This window comes from Heloderma suspectum, chromosome 5, assembly GCF_057233095.1.
Source record: "Heloderma suspectum isolate Gila_16-S chromosome 5, 16-S_ref, whole genome shotgun sequence".
NCBI classification, from domain to species: Eukaryota; Metazoa; Chordata; class Lepidosauria; order Squamata; family Helodermatidae; genus Heloderma; species Heloderma suspectum.
This window is the reverse complement of record NC_139462.1, coordinates 65,104,356-65,119,379: the sequence shown is the minus strand read 5'-3', so window position 1 is coordinate 65,119,379 and position 15,024 is coordinate 65,104,356. Positions and strand designations below refer to the sequence as shown.

The 15,024-nt window shown below is 40.6% G+C and overlaps 1 protein-coding gene across 5 annotated transcripts in view; it reads left to right on the top strand.

The window, feature by feature from the left end:
- The window catches only part of SH3D19 (SH3 domain containing 19), a 115,658-nt gene that overhangs the window by 98,192 nt on the left and 2,442 nt on the right, over positions 1-15,024 (top strand). For all 5 annotated transcript variants that reach the window (XM_084856251.1, XM_084856248.1, XM_084856250.1 and 2 more), the window contains 7 exons: positions 414-480; positions 2,880-3,010; positions 6,416-6,474; positions 8,212-8,399; positions 9,036-9,082; positions 10,428-10,614; positions 12,955-13,052. In XM_084856251.1, coding sequence (XP_084712377.1) covers positions 414-480; positions 2,880-3,010; positions 6,416-6,474; positions 8,212-8,399; positions 9,036-9,082; positions 10,428-10,614; positions 12,955-13,052 — 777 coding nt within the window. The remainder of the gene's footprint in view (positions 1-413; positions 481-2,879; positions 3,011-6,415; positions 6,475-8,211; positions 8,400-9,035; positions 9,083-10,427; positions 10,615-12,954; positions 13,053-15,024) is intronic.

Sequence of the window (15,024 nt, the reverse complement as noted above, 5' to 3'; positions counted from 1 at the left end):
GCTCAAAATTCCCAAGAGGACTTAGTGTTGCTGGTGGTGTTGTAGGGTTGGCCTCTCTGAGAATTAGTTGGGAAACTTCCGAAATGAGAACAAAGCTTAGACAGGCACACATTTCATTTACAGTAACAAAGCAGCTGCATGCAGTTTTCAAAGAGGTGATTTCCTTTTCGCTGAGACATGTACTGTGCTGGTTGAAGACCATTGATTTTCAGTGAGATCTGGCTGTATTAAAACCCAGATTAAATGAGAAAAGAACCAGGCCTTGCATTTTATGTTCAATAGCTTTTTTGAGTGTGGCATTTAGCAACATAAATCAGTGAAAGATGCATTGGATGTTCCAAGCAGAAATTAGGTCTTCCAACATATAACAGAACATCAAGTGTCATAATTTCCAAATCTATTGTGTTTTTAAGGACAATATGCAGAAGGTTTCTGACCCAAGTGCTCCTCATGCGGTAGTGCTGCATGATTTTCCAGCGGGTGAGTACAGATAAATGACAACAGTGTAAATGGGTATTTTAATTCTGCTTTCTTTTCGAGGCATGCTTTGAAGAGTTTAATTTATTCTCTGAACCCCAGTGATATGTTAAAATTTGAATCCCTTAGGAACCCATGGGAGCTCTGATCTCTGGTGGTACTGTGTGCCAGAGCTAGTGTGTCAGCTTGGCATTCTAGGCTGCTTCTTGCTCAGAAATGGCAACGTATTTAAGATGGAGTCATAGTTTTCTGTTTACTACCATAATCCGTTTCTAAGCTAGTCAAGCATGATTAAAGCTGTTGCTGCAAGTGCAGTGGTTAAAGCTGTTGCTTAGCAGTGCGGTGGCTAAGAAAGAAACTGGGGGGGGGGGGCAGGAGTACCTGATGGGAAAAGCAAGAAAAGGTACTAAAAATATACAAATGGGTGGCAGAAAAGAACACATAGTCTAAGAGAGCCATGGCCCACATAGTCTGTGAGTCACCTTAATGGAAGTGGCTCCATATAGACCCATCACTATTAGGAGTCACTTCTTAGTCTTTTGGTGAAGATCAAGTGTAGTATTACAAGTCTGCTTGGCCTGTGGAGATGCCAGGCTGAATAGCCTTCTGGAAGCAGCTTGCAGAGGGTCATGATGGTAGAGATATATAGGCAGACGGGAGGACAGGGCAAAGGAAGAGGTGGGAATTCCCCTTTTCCTTTTGCCCTAACCCCTCTCTACCCCATATGAATTACTGCAGTTTCCACAATTGTGTATGTAAATATTAATTGTGCAAGGTGGTGGATATGATATGGTACTTGCCAGAACTATACAAGAGTTGGTTCAGGGTTTAAATCAGGGGTGCAGAACTTTGGATGGCTGGGGGGTGCATTCCCCCCTTCACCTTGGGGCCCTCCAGGGGCCACACCCCATCACCGAGGGAAGTGGTTGCATTGCCACTGGGAAACAAACTGCACCTTGTTTCCTAGCAGCAGCGATTTCCAGCAGTGTGGAGCAACTGGGGGGAATGTGCAAACAACCTTGGAGGGCTCCATGTGACCTAAGGGACATATGTTTCCCATCCCTGGTTTAAATTAAACTGTGCACTCCATAGTTATATAGAACATCAACAACATAGAAGGCTTGATGTTATAAATATGCTTGCTGGTGGCTTGTTTTTAAAGTAACAGTTTATTTAAGGAAGCAGTGATTTCCTTATTCTACTTCACTTCCCAGTTATAACCCAGCTGCCAGTCACTCTATTTTCTACATCCACCTCAGTTAGCTCACCCAGAATGAATCAGACGTCTGGACATGAAGTTCTCCCTCTGGTCAGGAACTCATTGGAAGGATACAGACTTGTAGAAAGTCTCTCAGCTGTCTCTCACATTGGACTTGCATCTTCTGGAGACAAATCTTTGAGTAGGCTTACTTCAGCTTGACCTGGTGCATTTTTTCTGGTCAGGTGCTTGTTGTTAAGACCACAGCAAAAAAGTAACCCAGTTGCCTTCTTCTGAAGTCTCACTACTTCTTGAGGCCAACCACCTTTTGCTGACAATCTGACCAGAAGCCCCTCTTCAGGATTGTTTCCAGAGTCTTCCGTTTCCAGTAGAATCTCATAGCTTCTGCCTTCTACAATTTCAGCTCCACTTCTTCAGTCTCTTCCCTTAGACTGTCTTCTCCTCCCTCATGCTCTTCTATACCTCACTGACTATCCAAACTGACCCTTGAACAGTCTTAGAACTGGCCTTTTGTACTCTTCAGCCAGAATGCTCTGACCAGTTACCTTTTATCACATTGTTAGCTGCCAGTCCATTTGCCTATATTTATGAGGTGATGAGAGTAAATCGAATATTCATTAACTGGCCTATCACAACCTGACTGTTTTGATTCTCCTAATCTAGTATATAAACACATGGAACAACTGCCAAGGCAGTCTTCCCCAACCTGGTGCCCTACAGATATTTTGGGCTAAACTGCCATCATTCCTGACCATTAGGCTTGCCTGCTGTGGCTGATGGGAACTGAACTTCAAAAAATCTGGAGGGCATCAGGTTGGGCAAAGCCGTGCTAAGGTCCATAAATGCTTCCAGGCCTCATATACAAAGTAACTGTTAGGCCTCAGTTATATTTTCACCTGTCCCTGTTAACCACTGTTAAATGTATGTAATACAGTTATTTATAAATATTACACATTTTAAACATCAGGATGTATATATTCTCCACACAGGTCCAGTGACAGTAATGTAGTAGCTTACTTATAGGGGACACTTCTCCAAACTACAAGATATTTTCCCCATCCTTTTGTTTTAACATTTTGCAAGCTTCTGTTTGTTTCTGCTTATGGAATTGTTGTAAATGAGGCCATACTTAACAATATTAAGTGCATCAGCTATGAACAGTAATACTTTTTTTTCTCCATAGAACACGCTGATGATTTGGACCTCTATTCTGGAGAGACTGTTTATATTTTGGAAAAAATAGATGATGAGTGGTACAGAGGAAGATGCAAGAATCGCACAGGGATCTTTCCTGCTAGCTTTGTCAAAGTTATTGTAAGTAGGCCACTTTGAGTGAAATATAGTGCATTCCATCTGTGTACACATCTCAGTTCTAATTTAATTTATCTCCTGTGCATTTTATTGAGCATGCCATGTAGATAAATCTTGCCTGAGTACAAAGAAGATATGAACTTGTTTGTGAGGTGCTGCAAGTCTGTTTAATCTTGCAAGTCTGCCTGGCTGTTTATGGGCATCATTTTCATAATAATTTCAAGTTAAGTGAGAACACATCCTTTACTTAATTCAAGTGTACTCATAAATTACCCCAGAGCACATTTTGCAGGTTTTCACCACAGTAGTTTTCCTTTTGGATTTCTACTCGGTATATCAGTATACCAGTATATATCAGTATATCAGTATATCAGTATACAATCTTCCACTCCTGTACTTAAATAATATGACCACCCATCAAAGGCTTGAATGTGTCAGTACATTTCCTGAGGAAGGAATGGAAATTTCATAATGTCCCCCCACCCATGGTGCTGTAGTTGTAGAACCCTGGGTTGCAAAGGTTGCAGTGATGTATGTCAAGTTATGTAAAATTAAGTGGATTTTAAGGCACTCAATCTGCATGTGATCTTATGCATTTCAGGGCAAGACACTGTTAGCTTTTCCTTTGTGCTGCATATTCTGCCTCATCACCATTGCCATATCCATGAACCTATGGAAGGGCTTAACCTTAGAAACAGAAGGGACAGAATACTGCCTTCCCACTCCCTTTAGGGAAGTATACTCAGCTGTGTGCCCGCTCTATTTATGATTATGTATGCAGGGTCCAACTATTTAGAAAATAATATTTCAGTTTACTCTTGTGGTCATCTGAAAACAATGATAAATTGCAAAATTATGGTGCACAACTGCCTGTTTTATCTAGTGCTCATAGTTTTAATATTTTTTTTACTATTTTCTTTTTAAAAAACTAATTGATTCTAAAATGGCATGTTTGACACCAGTCACAGGATGGGGAAAATGGCAGAATACCTTATTTGTATGGATGATGTTCTTCCAGCCTTAGAAATATCCAAAGCACACAGTGTGTGCGTGCGTGCGTGCGTGCATGTTTGGTGAACAGCAAGGGCCCTAGCAAAATGCTCCAAGGAGCTACATATGTCAGGCCAAACCCATGGCTCATTCTTTTTGAGAACACTGCACTTTTGTTAGCCATATGAAGCTGTAGGAATTCAGGAGCTTTGAATTTAATTTCAGAAATGCATCTGTTTACATATGCTCAAGAATACTTCCATTGTGATATATTACTTAATGTGAAATAGGAATTAAGACATCTGTTCCCTACAATCACTTTTTTAAACATTACATGTTTGCTGTATGTATACAACAGGTAAAAAAAATATTAATGTGGTTGGAAATGAAAACTCCATATTATACTGAAGTTAATACCTTACAGATACAGCAGTGCCCTAGATATTTGGGCTTTGATCCATCCATCCATCCATCCCATTTCTGTACTGCCCCATAGCCAAAGCTCTCTGGGCAGTTTACAAAGATTAAAAACCTTAAAAAATACAATATTATGGAAAATATTAAAAGTTTAGCCACAAAGATATAAACAGACAGCAGACACATATACACATACTCATATTAAACAATATCCCATAACCTGATTAAAAACCTATCATATGCTGCCAAATGCCTGGGGGTAGAGAAAGGTCTTAACCTGGCAACGAAAAGATAACAATACTGGCACCAGGCAGGCCTCACTGGGGAGTTCATTCCATAACTGGAGGGTCGCCACGAGAAGACTCTCTCTGCTACCTTCCGAGCCACTTGGAAGAGGACCTTGGAAGAGGAATGGAGTGTACGGGTAGGTTCATTCTCTTCATTAGGCCACCACATGAGGACGTAGGTAAATTTAGCCTATGTGCTCCAATTCCACAATTATGTGCCTTTACATAAGCAACCATGTATACAGACAACATCTTACTTCACTCCAACTGAGTACGTAGCTTCACATTCTCAAAGAAATGTGCATGTGTTGCTGCTCATTCCATTTAAATAAAGGACAGGAGTTTTGTGTAAGCGTTCAAATGTACATATGGTCATGGATTGTGGGCATTAAGATATATGGGATTGAATCACCTGAAATCCAAATACTTGGCTACAGCAATTTGAATATCAGGTTGCAAGTTGTGAAAGAGATTAGGCACTGTGCCAAGGACTGTTTTCACTCCTCTCTTCTTAAGGGTGTTGCAAAACATGTGTTAACCTGATGCCATCTTGCCATGTGTCTGGAACAGCTTGAGGAATATTTGATTATTTATTGTGTGAGACACACTGAGAATATTTATATGAAATGGTGGGATAAAAATGAATAGTAACAGATGATGATGATAGACAATGGCAGCGGCTTAATGTAGTTGTTCATATATCCATCTCAGTACAATATGTAGACTTCCAACACAGGTTCTCAGGGTAACAGATGAACACACCTTAAATGTTAATATTGACTCAGCAGACATACAAAATCCCTTGGTGTGTGTGTACATAAGTATCTTCTTGTCCATTTCTAACTATTTGGAGCAATTGCAACAATCAGTTTAATTAATTAATTCCCAAAATATTTTTATTAGGCAGGTGAATGTTGTTATTTTAAAATAGGAACAAATACAGATTTTACGTGGCTTGTCTGAGGTATGTCAGAATTCCAGTTCTGCCATCAGATAAGAAATCTGGTACTGGGTGCAGTTACTGCTTTGCAATAAAAGTCATCCTAGGGTTTCTGTGACTGTTTTTATAGCCAATGTCCCTGAGTATGACACCAAAAAGCATAATGTCAGAGCCTCTATGTAATTTACTGGGGGTTGGACTCGATGGCCTTGTAGGCCCCTTCCAACCCTACTATTCTATGAATCTATGAAACCCAGCTTGTTAAAATACTTCTTTTGTATGAATAAAGTAGTAGGATTTGCGACATATGTTTATTTGTTTTGGCTTGCAGATGTTGAGATGGAGGAGATCAAAGTCCTGCAATGGATATGTCTGAAAGTAATTCTGACTATTGTGACATGAACAAGCAGATAATAGACTGTAATATCAATTAGGAGCAGGAGCCAAAGGCAACAGCGTGTAATTACACTCAGTCCTGATTTCTGCCAGTCATGCGTGCAGTCAAGAGAGGACTGTTGGTATTGAAATATGATATTAGCCAATGTCCCTGATATTAGCCAGTCTTTAGAATACTGAATAAAGAGTGATAATGAAACATGCCTCTTCAGTTTTTATCAGTGACCAAAATATTCTAACCATTGAACATTGCCACATGAAGGCTTCAGTTGGAACTGCAGTTTTATCAAACAAGTTGGCATGAAAATATTCTGGTTTTGAAGCTAATTAAAGGAAATTACACAAACGTTTAAATGTTCTTTGTTATCTCCTTCCTAGGTTGATATTCCAGGAGAAAACCACAGTAAAAAAGGGAATTTTTCATCACCAAATATTGTGTGAGTATTCAGAGAGATGTTTGCTTGAAGATAGTATTCAAAGTCAATACCTATGTGAGATCAAGGGAAGCACAAGCAAAGTTCCACTTTTAGAATTGAGCTCTCCTGCTGCAGCCCCTTGCACCTCCCAGAAAAGCCACCTCTGTGGATCAGGAAATTCTGTGAAATGGCATGGGAGGTGGCCACAGGTGGAGGCGTCAACTGAAATGCACCCACCTACCTTACAGGAGCAGAAATGCCTTCTAGTCACACAAGAGTTTTTCTGAATCGTACTCCTAGAAAGCTGGAAAACCTGCAGTCTGATCCTAAAACTTCATGCACTAGCAGAAAAGTTCTTCAAAAGGGAAGTGTAGAATGCCATACCGGTGCAAAGCATATTACAAAACAGTGCAGCAGGACTGTTCATTTCAGCATTTCAGGCAGATATGTTCAGTTTAAAAGTTCAGGGCTCGATGGCTTGGCAAGTTAAAGGAAGGATTCATTGGGAACTATTCATTCTGCGTGTATGCCGTTTGATTTCTACAAATTCAGTATATTCTCATTCATTCAAGATAAATTACAACGTAAGATAAATAACAAGATTTTGTGTGTGAGGGTGCAATATAAACATTACTTTGACATGCAGTGATGAAAGGAACTGGCAGATGGCATCATCTCTCAAACAAGCCTTTCAAGGCTGTTAATTTGTTCTAGATGTAGAGTTGGTGCTTTCAGTAGATAGGTAATAAAATATATGAACGTGAAGAACAGTAACTTTGATCAAGATTCTCATTAAAGAATGAGTTATGTAAGGAAGATAACAATTACAAATGTTTTATATTTCCGTGAGGTGGCTGCTAAATCAAAACAATCACATACATTCAGCCTTAGGGCTCTGTCAACTGAAATACTGTTACACAGCATTTTTAAATTGCAGCTAAGTCACTGAATTAATTAAATTCAATTTTCTGACTGCTATAAGATTACCTTTTATAGTTGTTTTTTGTCCTTTCCCTCTTCTTTATATATGATTTATTTTACTTCAGCCAACCTCACAAACTACTGCTTTACTAACAGTTGTGCTTGCGTGGCAAGTATGTTTAGAGTTGCCCTAGTGCATCTCTAGTTAAGTGCCAAAGGAAAGATAAAGGTTGCCTCTTTGGGTCAGCAATGAGACCATACATTTGGTGCAGGGGCCTCCTAAGGATAAAGCTATTGCTTAGTTCTCAGTAGCTAAGCACTAAGGGCACAGTCCTATTGTGTCAACCGTAAGCCTCTGATATTGGAGGCTTACGATCATCCTATGCAGAGCAGGAGGAGCAGCGTAGGCGATCTCTGCCTCCTCGTCTTCCCGCCCTGCATTTTTTTGCTTGATGGGCTTTTTTGCCTGTCTAGCAATGTTCTGGGAGGGGCTCCCTCAGGATAGCTTGTATCCTGACCTCTCCAGTCTCCTCCCCTCCACACCCACCAAAGCACCCCCTTTTCCCCCCTCTCCAAGGTTGCTTTTCCAACCTCAGAAAGGAGCCAGGATGGTTCTTTCTGTGCCAGCTGTGAGGGGGCAGGAGGTCCGATTCTCTCCTCTGAGATCAGAGCACTGCCTCCAGCCCCAGAGATGGGAATCCAAAGTATCCTATCCCCCCTCAGACGCTGTCTAGGATTCGTCATTCCATGTGGTAATGGTTGCAATTCAGATTCTATAAAACATTTGTAAAAATGAAAATTACTGCTCTTCCTTTGATTTTTGTTTTATTATTTTAGAGGCCCTAGATGCATAGCTCGATTTGAATACATCGGAGACCAGAAAGATGAATTAAGCTTTTCAGAAGGTGAAATTATTATTTTGAAGGAATATGTCAATGAAGAATGGGCCAAAGGAGAGCTGAGAGGCACCTCTGGAATTTTTCCATTGAACTTTGTTGAAGTAATTGAAGATCTACTTGAACTAGGTAAAAAAAAAAAAAAAAAAGCAATTCTAAATGAGTAGGTCACTGACATTTCCAAAGGGCTATTTAGCAATACTTGCATAGCCAGTAGGAAGAACTGAAAAATGAGTTTTTGTTTGCACGTATTAAAACACGCACAAAAGTACTACAGGGGTGGAAAGAACCACAAATATTATATAGCCCGGCCTTTAGATATCAGTGAAGATATCTTCACTGATATCTAAATTATATAAAAATGTATCTCTTGATGCTTCTTCACGTTATTAAATTATTGGCTACACTGCAGTTATAATATGAGAGGACAAGGTTTGTTTTTGTTTTTTACGGCATGTACACACCACACGATTCCAGTGCCGATCACAGCTCCACAGTGCCTAGTGAAATACTTGTTTGGAATCTATTGTAGGTATACATAGTGTGTGCGTGCGTGTGCATGTGTTTACGTGTGCCAAAAAATATACTTAGGGCAAAGAATATCAGTGCAACATCACAAACCTTTTCTTGTCATTTGTTAATGTCACAAGGAAATATGTCAGGGTGAGATGTTAATTAATAACTTACAGGGAAGGAATGGGAAAACCACATTATATGTACTTGACATGATTTATAATAATGTTGCTTTATTACCCTTTTATACAGGTAATGGAGCACCTCTGAAGACTAAGAACTCTGTGCCTGTGACACAGGTAATCTATTTAATATGTGACAGTATTATAATCTGTCTGAGATGTTTTGACATTCAAATGTGTTCTGAAAATGTGCTAAGTATACATGTAAGGTGCAATCCTATGGCCCCTAGGCAGTGGCTGGACAGCCATAGGATTATTTGGTTTTTGGGAACTGACCTTGGAGCCCGCACTCCAAGGTCAGTTCCCAGAAAACCACCTTCCCACCCCCACCTGCCACCTCAGAGGCAGTGTAGATAATTCCCAGCTCCATGCTTGTAAGAGCAGTGTGGAGCGGGGGGAAAGGGGGCGTTCCTGGGGGAGGGGACCTCAGAAGGGCCTGTACGATGCTTCCTATGCATCATCCGGCTGCCCCCCCCACTCCAAAGCGCTTCACCTAGACAGCCGAAATCAGCCATCTCTAGTGACGATTAAGATTTGTTAATGTATAGCTTCACAAAAGCACTGGATAATTACCGAAGTGAAAAGGACTTTTTCTGGGTTCTAAATGAAGAAATCAGTAGTAGCTTTTAAACAATCTGAACCAAATGCTTTTTAAAAATTTCAGCTATAATGTATTGTAAATAGGAGGGCCTTGCTGAAGAGCTCAGCTTCCTGGAATGCACTCCTCATCCAAAAAAGAGATGTGATTATTTCCAGGCTGTCATCTTACACAATTCACTCTAAGCGTACTTACTCAGAAATAAACCATACCGAATTCAATAGGTCTTCCTTCTGCTAAGAAACTTTAGGATTTCAATCTTCCCAGTAATACAATGTTTCTCAAATATTTGGTTTCTCAAAACCAAGGACTTCAGGAATGATCACGAAAGGAAAGTTGGAGCAAGAGGTAGGAAGACTGTTTCAGGAATAAGCAGGAAAACCATTGAGGGACAGTTTCCCCTTGCTACATACCCAAGGATCAGTAGGATTTAGGTTTGGAGGCAGTTATGGCTCTGCACTCATACGGTTCTGTGATGTAGACTCTTCCCTTTCTCTCCAGAAAACGCAATGAAATAAATTTGTATTTGGAATGCACTTTAACTTGTTCTTTTCTATGTAATGAGCACACAAAGAAATAAGCCTTCAGTTATGAGCTACTTAAACTGAGCCAAAAGATTCACTATCTTTTCTTTGTGCCTCACAGGGCAGGATTGCCCTGTGAGGCTCAAAGAAAAGCTTTTCTCACGTTCTCACACACAGAGCTTTTCTCACACACAGAGCTTTTCTCACATTTAACCTCAAGCCACTAATCTGTTTTAAGCCGATTCAATGATGTATATGGAATAAAAGGGGCAGTGTTACTTTCTAAACAGCACTAGAAGAATCTCATATTCACCCACCTCACTCATTTTCATTTTCACAGCTGGAAGGACATGCTGGAGAGTGGTGTGATGCGCTCCATGATTTTACGGCAGAAACCCAGGAAGACTTATCGTTTAAAAAGGGAGACCACATCTTGATATTAGAGCACTTGGACTCAGAGTGGTACAGAGGGAGACTAAATGGAAAGGAAGGAATTTTCCCTGCAGTGTTTGTTCATGTTTGCCCAGGTACAGGGCTGAAAGGAAAATGAGTTTCTTGATCCAGTTCTGTATAAACATATACTAGTCATAATAAAAGTGCACTAAGAGCTAATCCAAACATGAATAAAAGGCATGTGCTGCAATCTCAGAGTTACCATGAATAACTTGCATGGTGCACCGAGAGAGGGGAAGATAGCGATATGGCTGCTGTGTATGGTCCTGAAACAACCACCTTGTGCTGTCTAAACCTGTACCTGTGTGCTCATGTTGGTGGTGGAGGAAAGCAAAAATAGAGCTCTGTTAACTCTGTGGGACTTGTCCAAGGGCACAGTGGCTTTGTTCAATTCAGTCATTTTGTATATATGTGTATCACCCTAAGAGCTTTGGCTATAGGGTGACTCATAGGTTAGTTGAATGAATATAAATTCCATGGTGTATATAAAACGTCACACTGTGTGTATAAACCTGATATCTGTTAGAAGTTTTAATATGCTGAGGTGTTTCCCATTTAAGGATGCTGCTTGGTGTCCCTAATTTAAGTAAACTGGTCAGGTTGGAAATTAGTGGACTTACCGGGGAAAGAAAGTATTTGAAGATGACACAGATAAAGAAAGGATATACTCCTCTGGAGTTTTCTGAACCATGCCGACTACTACTGATAAGACTTTCCTCAGTGTTCTGTCACCCTTGAAATTCCCAGATAAAGACGCTCCAAGGGTTTCAAGGTAGATTAAATAACTTTCGGTGATAAGAGTACTCCCGGACTTACTGCTGTTGCCAGCTCTCTGTACTCTGCCCCCCTTCTTGCACTAACCATGTAAATCCCACACTTTGGGAAATGCTGCCTTCTATTTTGAAGCAGCTGCCCAACAGACAAATGTGTTTCATTGCAGAGTTTCCAGATAAGCTTAATTTTGGTAGTGATTAGGCTAGCAGGCAGCCATGCTTAGTCCTTGAAGCACTAGACATTCTGCCATGGAACTGACAGTTAATCCATCCCAGGGAGAGGTTTGGTTACATTTCTAAAGAGATCAGCACTCTTGGCACGCAGGACTCGGTATCTCAAAAACATACAATGCCCTAAGGGAAAATATTCACTTAGGGCGAGAATAGCTAGACATATTGACAGAGATGAATTAAAAGGGTTAGACTGTTATCTGGCACCTTGGCGTACAAAACACAACTGTCATAAGCTGCTTTCCATGTTTATTTTGTGCCCATATCCTGAATCTGGGGCATCATATGTGATACAAGTAGGGCATACCCATCCTCTCATACTTCTAAAATAGTTACTGAATAATATTAATATGCTTGCATTTTTGTTGTTGGCAACTTTGCGATCAGATTTCCTCTCAAGATGTTGCATTTGTAATCACAGCCATCCTACCATGTTGCTAGTTAACCCTTTTCTGAGTTGCATAGATACTGTGCAAACATCCCAGAAACATCCCAGTGTTTCGTCTTGGGACAGCTGCTGGTGCCGTAGCACTGATATATGCTGCTGCTTCAGCATTAGCTCCTGGTAAAGACAGAACAATACATATTGCAATAGAGCTGTAGTCAATATGGTACTCCTCCAGTTGCTTTGGCTAGGAGAGCAGCATATCATTGGACTGAAAGTCTCTAGTAAAAAGAAGACATTCCATAAGCTTCTTTGTTCATGAAGTGAGATCAATGCTCCAGTGTTTTCTCCACCATCTCAGAAGTACAACCTTTGCGGTGATGAATTACCAGCAACTACAGCTGCCATAGTTAACTGCCTAGAAATTAATGTTTTAATACTACACTGATTATCCTGTGATGACATGACCAGTATACACCAGACTTGCAGTAAAAGCTAGTGTAGTAGCAGACACCAGTTAATGTTGCAACCTTAATGGAGGAAATTTATTTAGAAGCCACTACCTTAATTCCTGTCTTACCTCTGCTCTGCGGCTGCTGTTTTAGAACAAATACCCTGATGAGTACAACAACACTTCCTTTCACCCACTGTAATAGACTTGTCATATCTCCTTCCAGGAGGAGGAATGATCCCTTTCCTCAGGCCGAGTAGTCACCCCCATTTCCCCCAATCCCTTCCAAAGCAGCACTGGTCTGTTTGCAACTTTTCTCTTTGTACTTCATAATTAGCAAAGGCCAAGTGGTTTTGCTTAAAAATGAGACAGGATTATTTTTTAATGTGTCACTTAAACAAAAATTTCCCCTTCTCAATATAATAAACAAGGTCCTGCCCTCATTTCCTTTCACCCTTCCCAACCCAATTCCAAACCAGGGTAACAAATAAGGTTGCAGAGAAAAAGAAAAAAATATTTCTTGTTCTGTTATCTCAAAGAGAGCAACTGAATTGTACATAATCATATTTTACAGGAGAAATACAATCATTGCAGCCTCCTGGTGGGAAGAAAGGAAAAGCCAAGGCCTTGTATGACTTTCATGCCGAGAATATAGATGAACTCTCCTTCAAAGTGAGCATTATTTAACCCCATTTTTCTTTGTTTGCCACACTGCTAAGAAACAGCATTGTATAAATATGAAAAATATTGGCCTCCATCTCTTATTCGGTAGAGAACAAACTGAATGACTATATCCAGAAGGGTTTTTTATTTCAGTTTGTTGAAGTATTACTGCTACTTTAAAAAAATCTAGCCTTATATTTAGTTCATATGAGCGAATTAACTAAGGGCGCAATTCTAACAATTCTAAGGGATTGTTCCCTCCACACTTCTCCTGCCCTGCATTTTTTGCTAAGACAGCCAATTGCGGATTGACTAGCCACTGGGGGGTGGGGGGCACGAGTAGGGGAGGAGGCTGCTGTATGACACATTGGCTGTGTCGGACAGGCATTTCTGCCCTCCCCGCCCCGGAACACCCCCAGACACGCCCTTTTTCGACTGCTCCATGCTCCTCTTGTGAGCGCAGAGGATGTGGCTTCTCCGCACTGCTTTGGAGCAACGCAGAAGTGGGGGGAGGTCGGTTCCCGGAAAACAGGATATCCTGTGGCTGTCTAGCTGCTGTCTAGCAGCCATAGGATTGCTCCCTAACCTAGTTTATAACTCCCAAGTGTTAAGTAAATAGACTCCGTGGAGACCATATTACACCGGTTTTAAAATCTTTACACCGGCTGCCGATTTGTTTCCGAGCAAAATAAAAAGTGCTGGTTCTTACCTTTAAAGCCTTCCATGGTCTAGGACCAAGGTACCTTAGGGAACGCCTTCTCCCCAACATTCCAGCCCACCACCTAAGGTCCTCTGAGGGCTCTCTGCTGCGGCTGCCATATGCGAGACCTTTACCTTTGCCACCCTTCAGTTGTGGAATGACCCGCCGGTTGAAATGCGCCTGACCTCATTGAAGGTTTATAAACAGGCATTAAAGACTGTATTATTCTGGCAGGCCTTCCCTTTTTAGAACTCTTGTTCCTTTTGCTGACTCTTGTATACTGTTCTTCAGCTGTGTTGTTTTATTGTTGGATTTTTTTAAAAAAATGTTTTTAGTTCACAGTTCTTAGTTGTATGTTGTTTGTATATACTGCCTGTATGGTTTTATGTAAATTGTTTTTAAACTTTGTATATTGTATTTTAATGTTTTATCTTTTGTAAAGCTCCCAGAGAGCTTCGGCTGTGGGGTGGTATAGAAATGTAATAAATAATATTAATAGATCCTGGGTCCAGGGGGAAGAGCTGTGGCTCAGTGGTAGAGCGCATGCTTTGAATACAAAAAGTCCCCCGCATCTCCAAGTAGGCAGAGAGCAGCCCGGGACAGCTGTTGTGAATCAATGCAGACAATGCTGAGCTAGATGCACCAAAGGTTTGACTTGGTATAAGGCAGCTTTCTCTGTTCCTATAGTGAACTGAACATAACTGAAGACATGTACATAAAACTACTGCCATAATCAACTAGCACCTATAAAATGTAACTTCAGTTGACTGGCAGTCAAAACCTATGCATGTCTACTCAGACATAAGCCCCACTGAATTCAATGAGACTTACTCCCAGGTAAGTATATAGGATTGCAGCCTAAGATTCCCAGCTTGCCCATGTGCTGAGATCATCCACTGAGACCCTACTCTAAGTGCATTTCTAATCAGAATTGTATTATGTAATCACACTCAGTAGTGGCATCCCAGCTTTGGAATGCCCTTGTGCCTTCTATACAATCTTTTCAGCAGCAGGGTAAGACATTTTTATTTACCCAGCCATTTAAATTTGATTAATCCCACAGTCTGTTTGTCATTTTTATTTGCTCTTTCATCCTGGTTGTTTATGTTGTTTTGTACTGTGTTAGGTTTTAAATAAGTATATATATTGTTGTACACTGCTCTGAAATTGGATATGGGCATATAGAAATGTTTTTAAAATAAAATAAGGAACATTCATGCAAACCACAAAGTTCACTTTCAAAATTGCAAGTGGCAAATTTCAGTGACCTCAAAGTAGTAT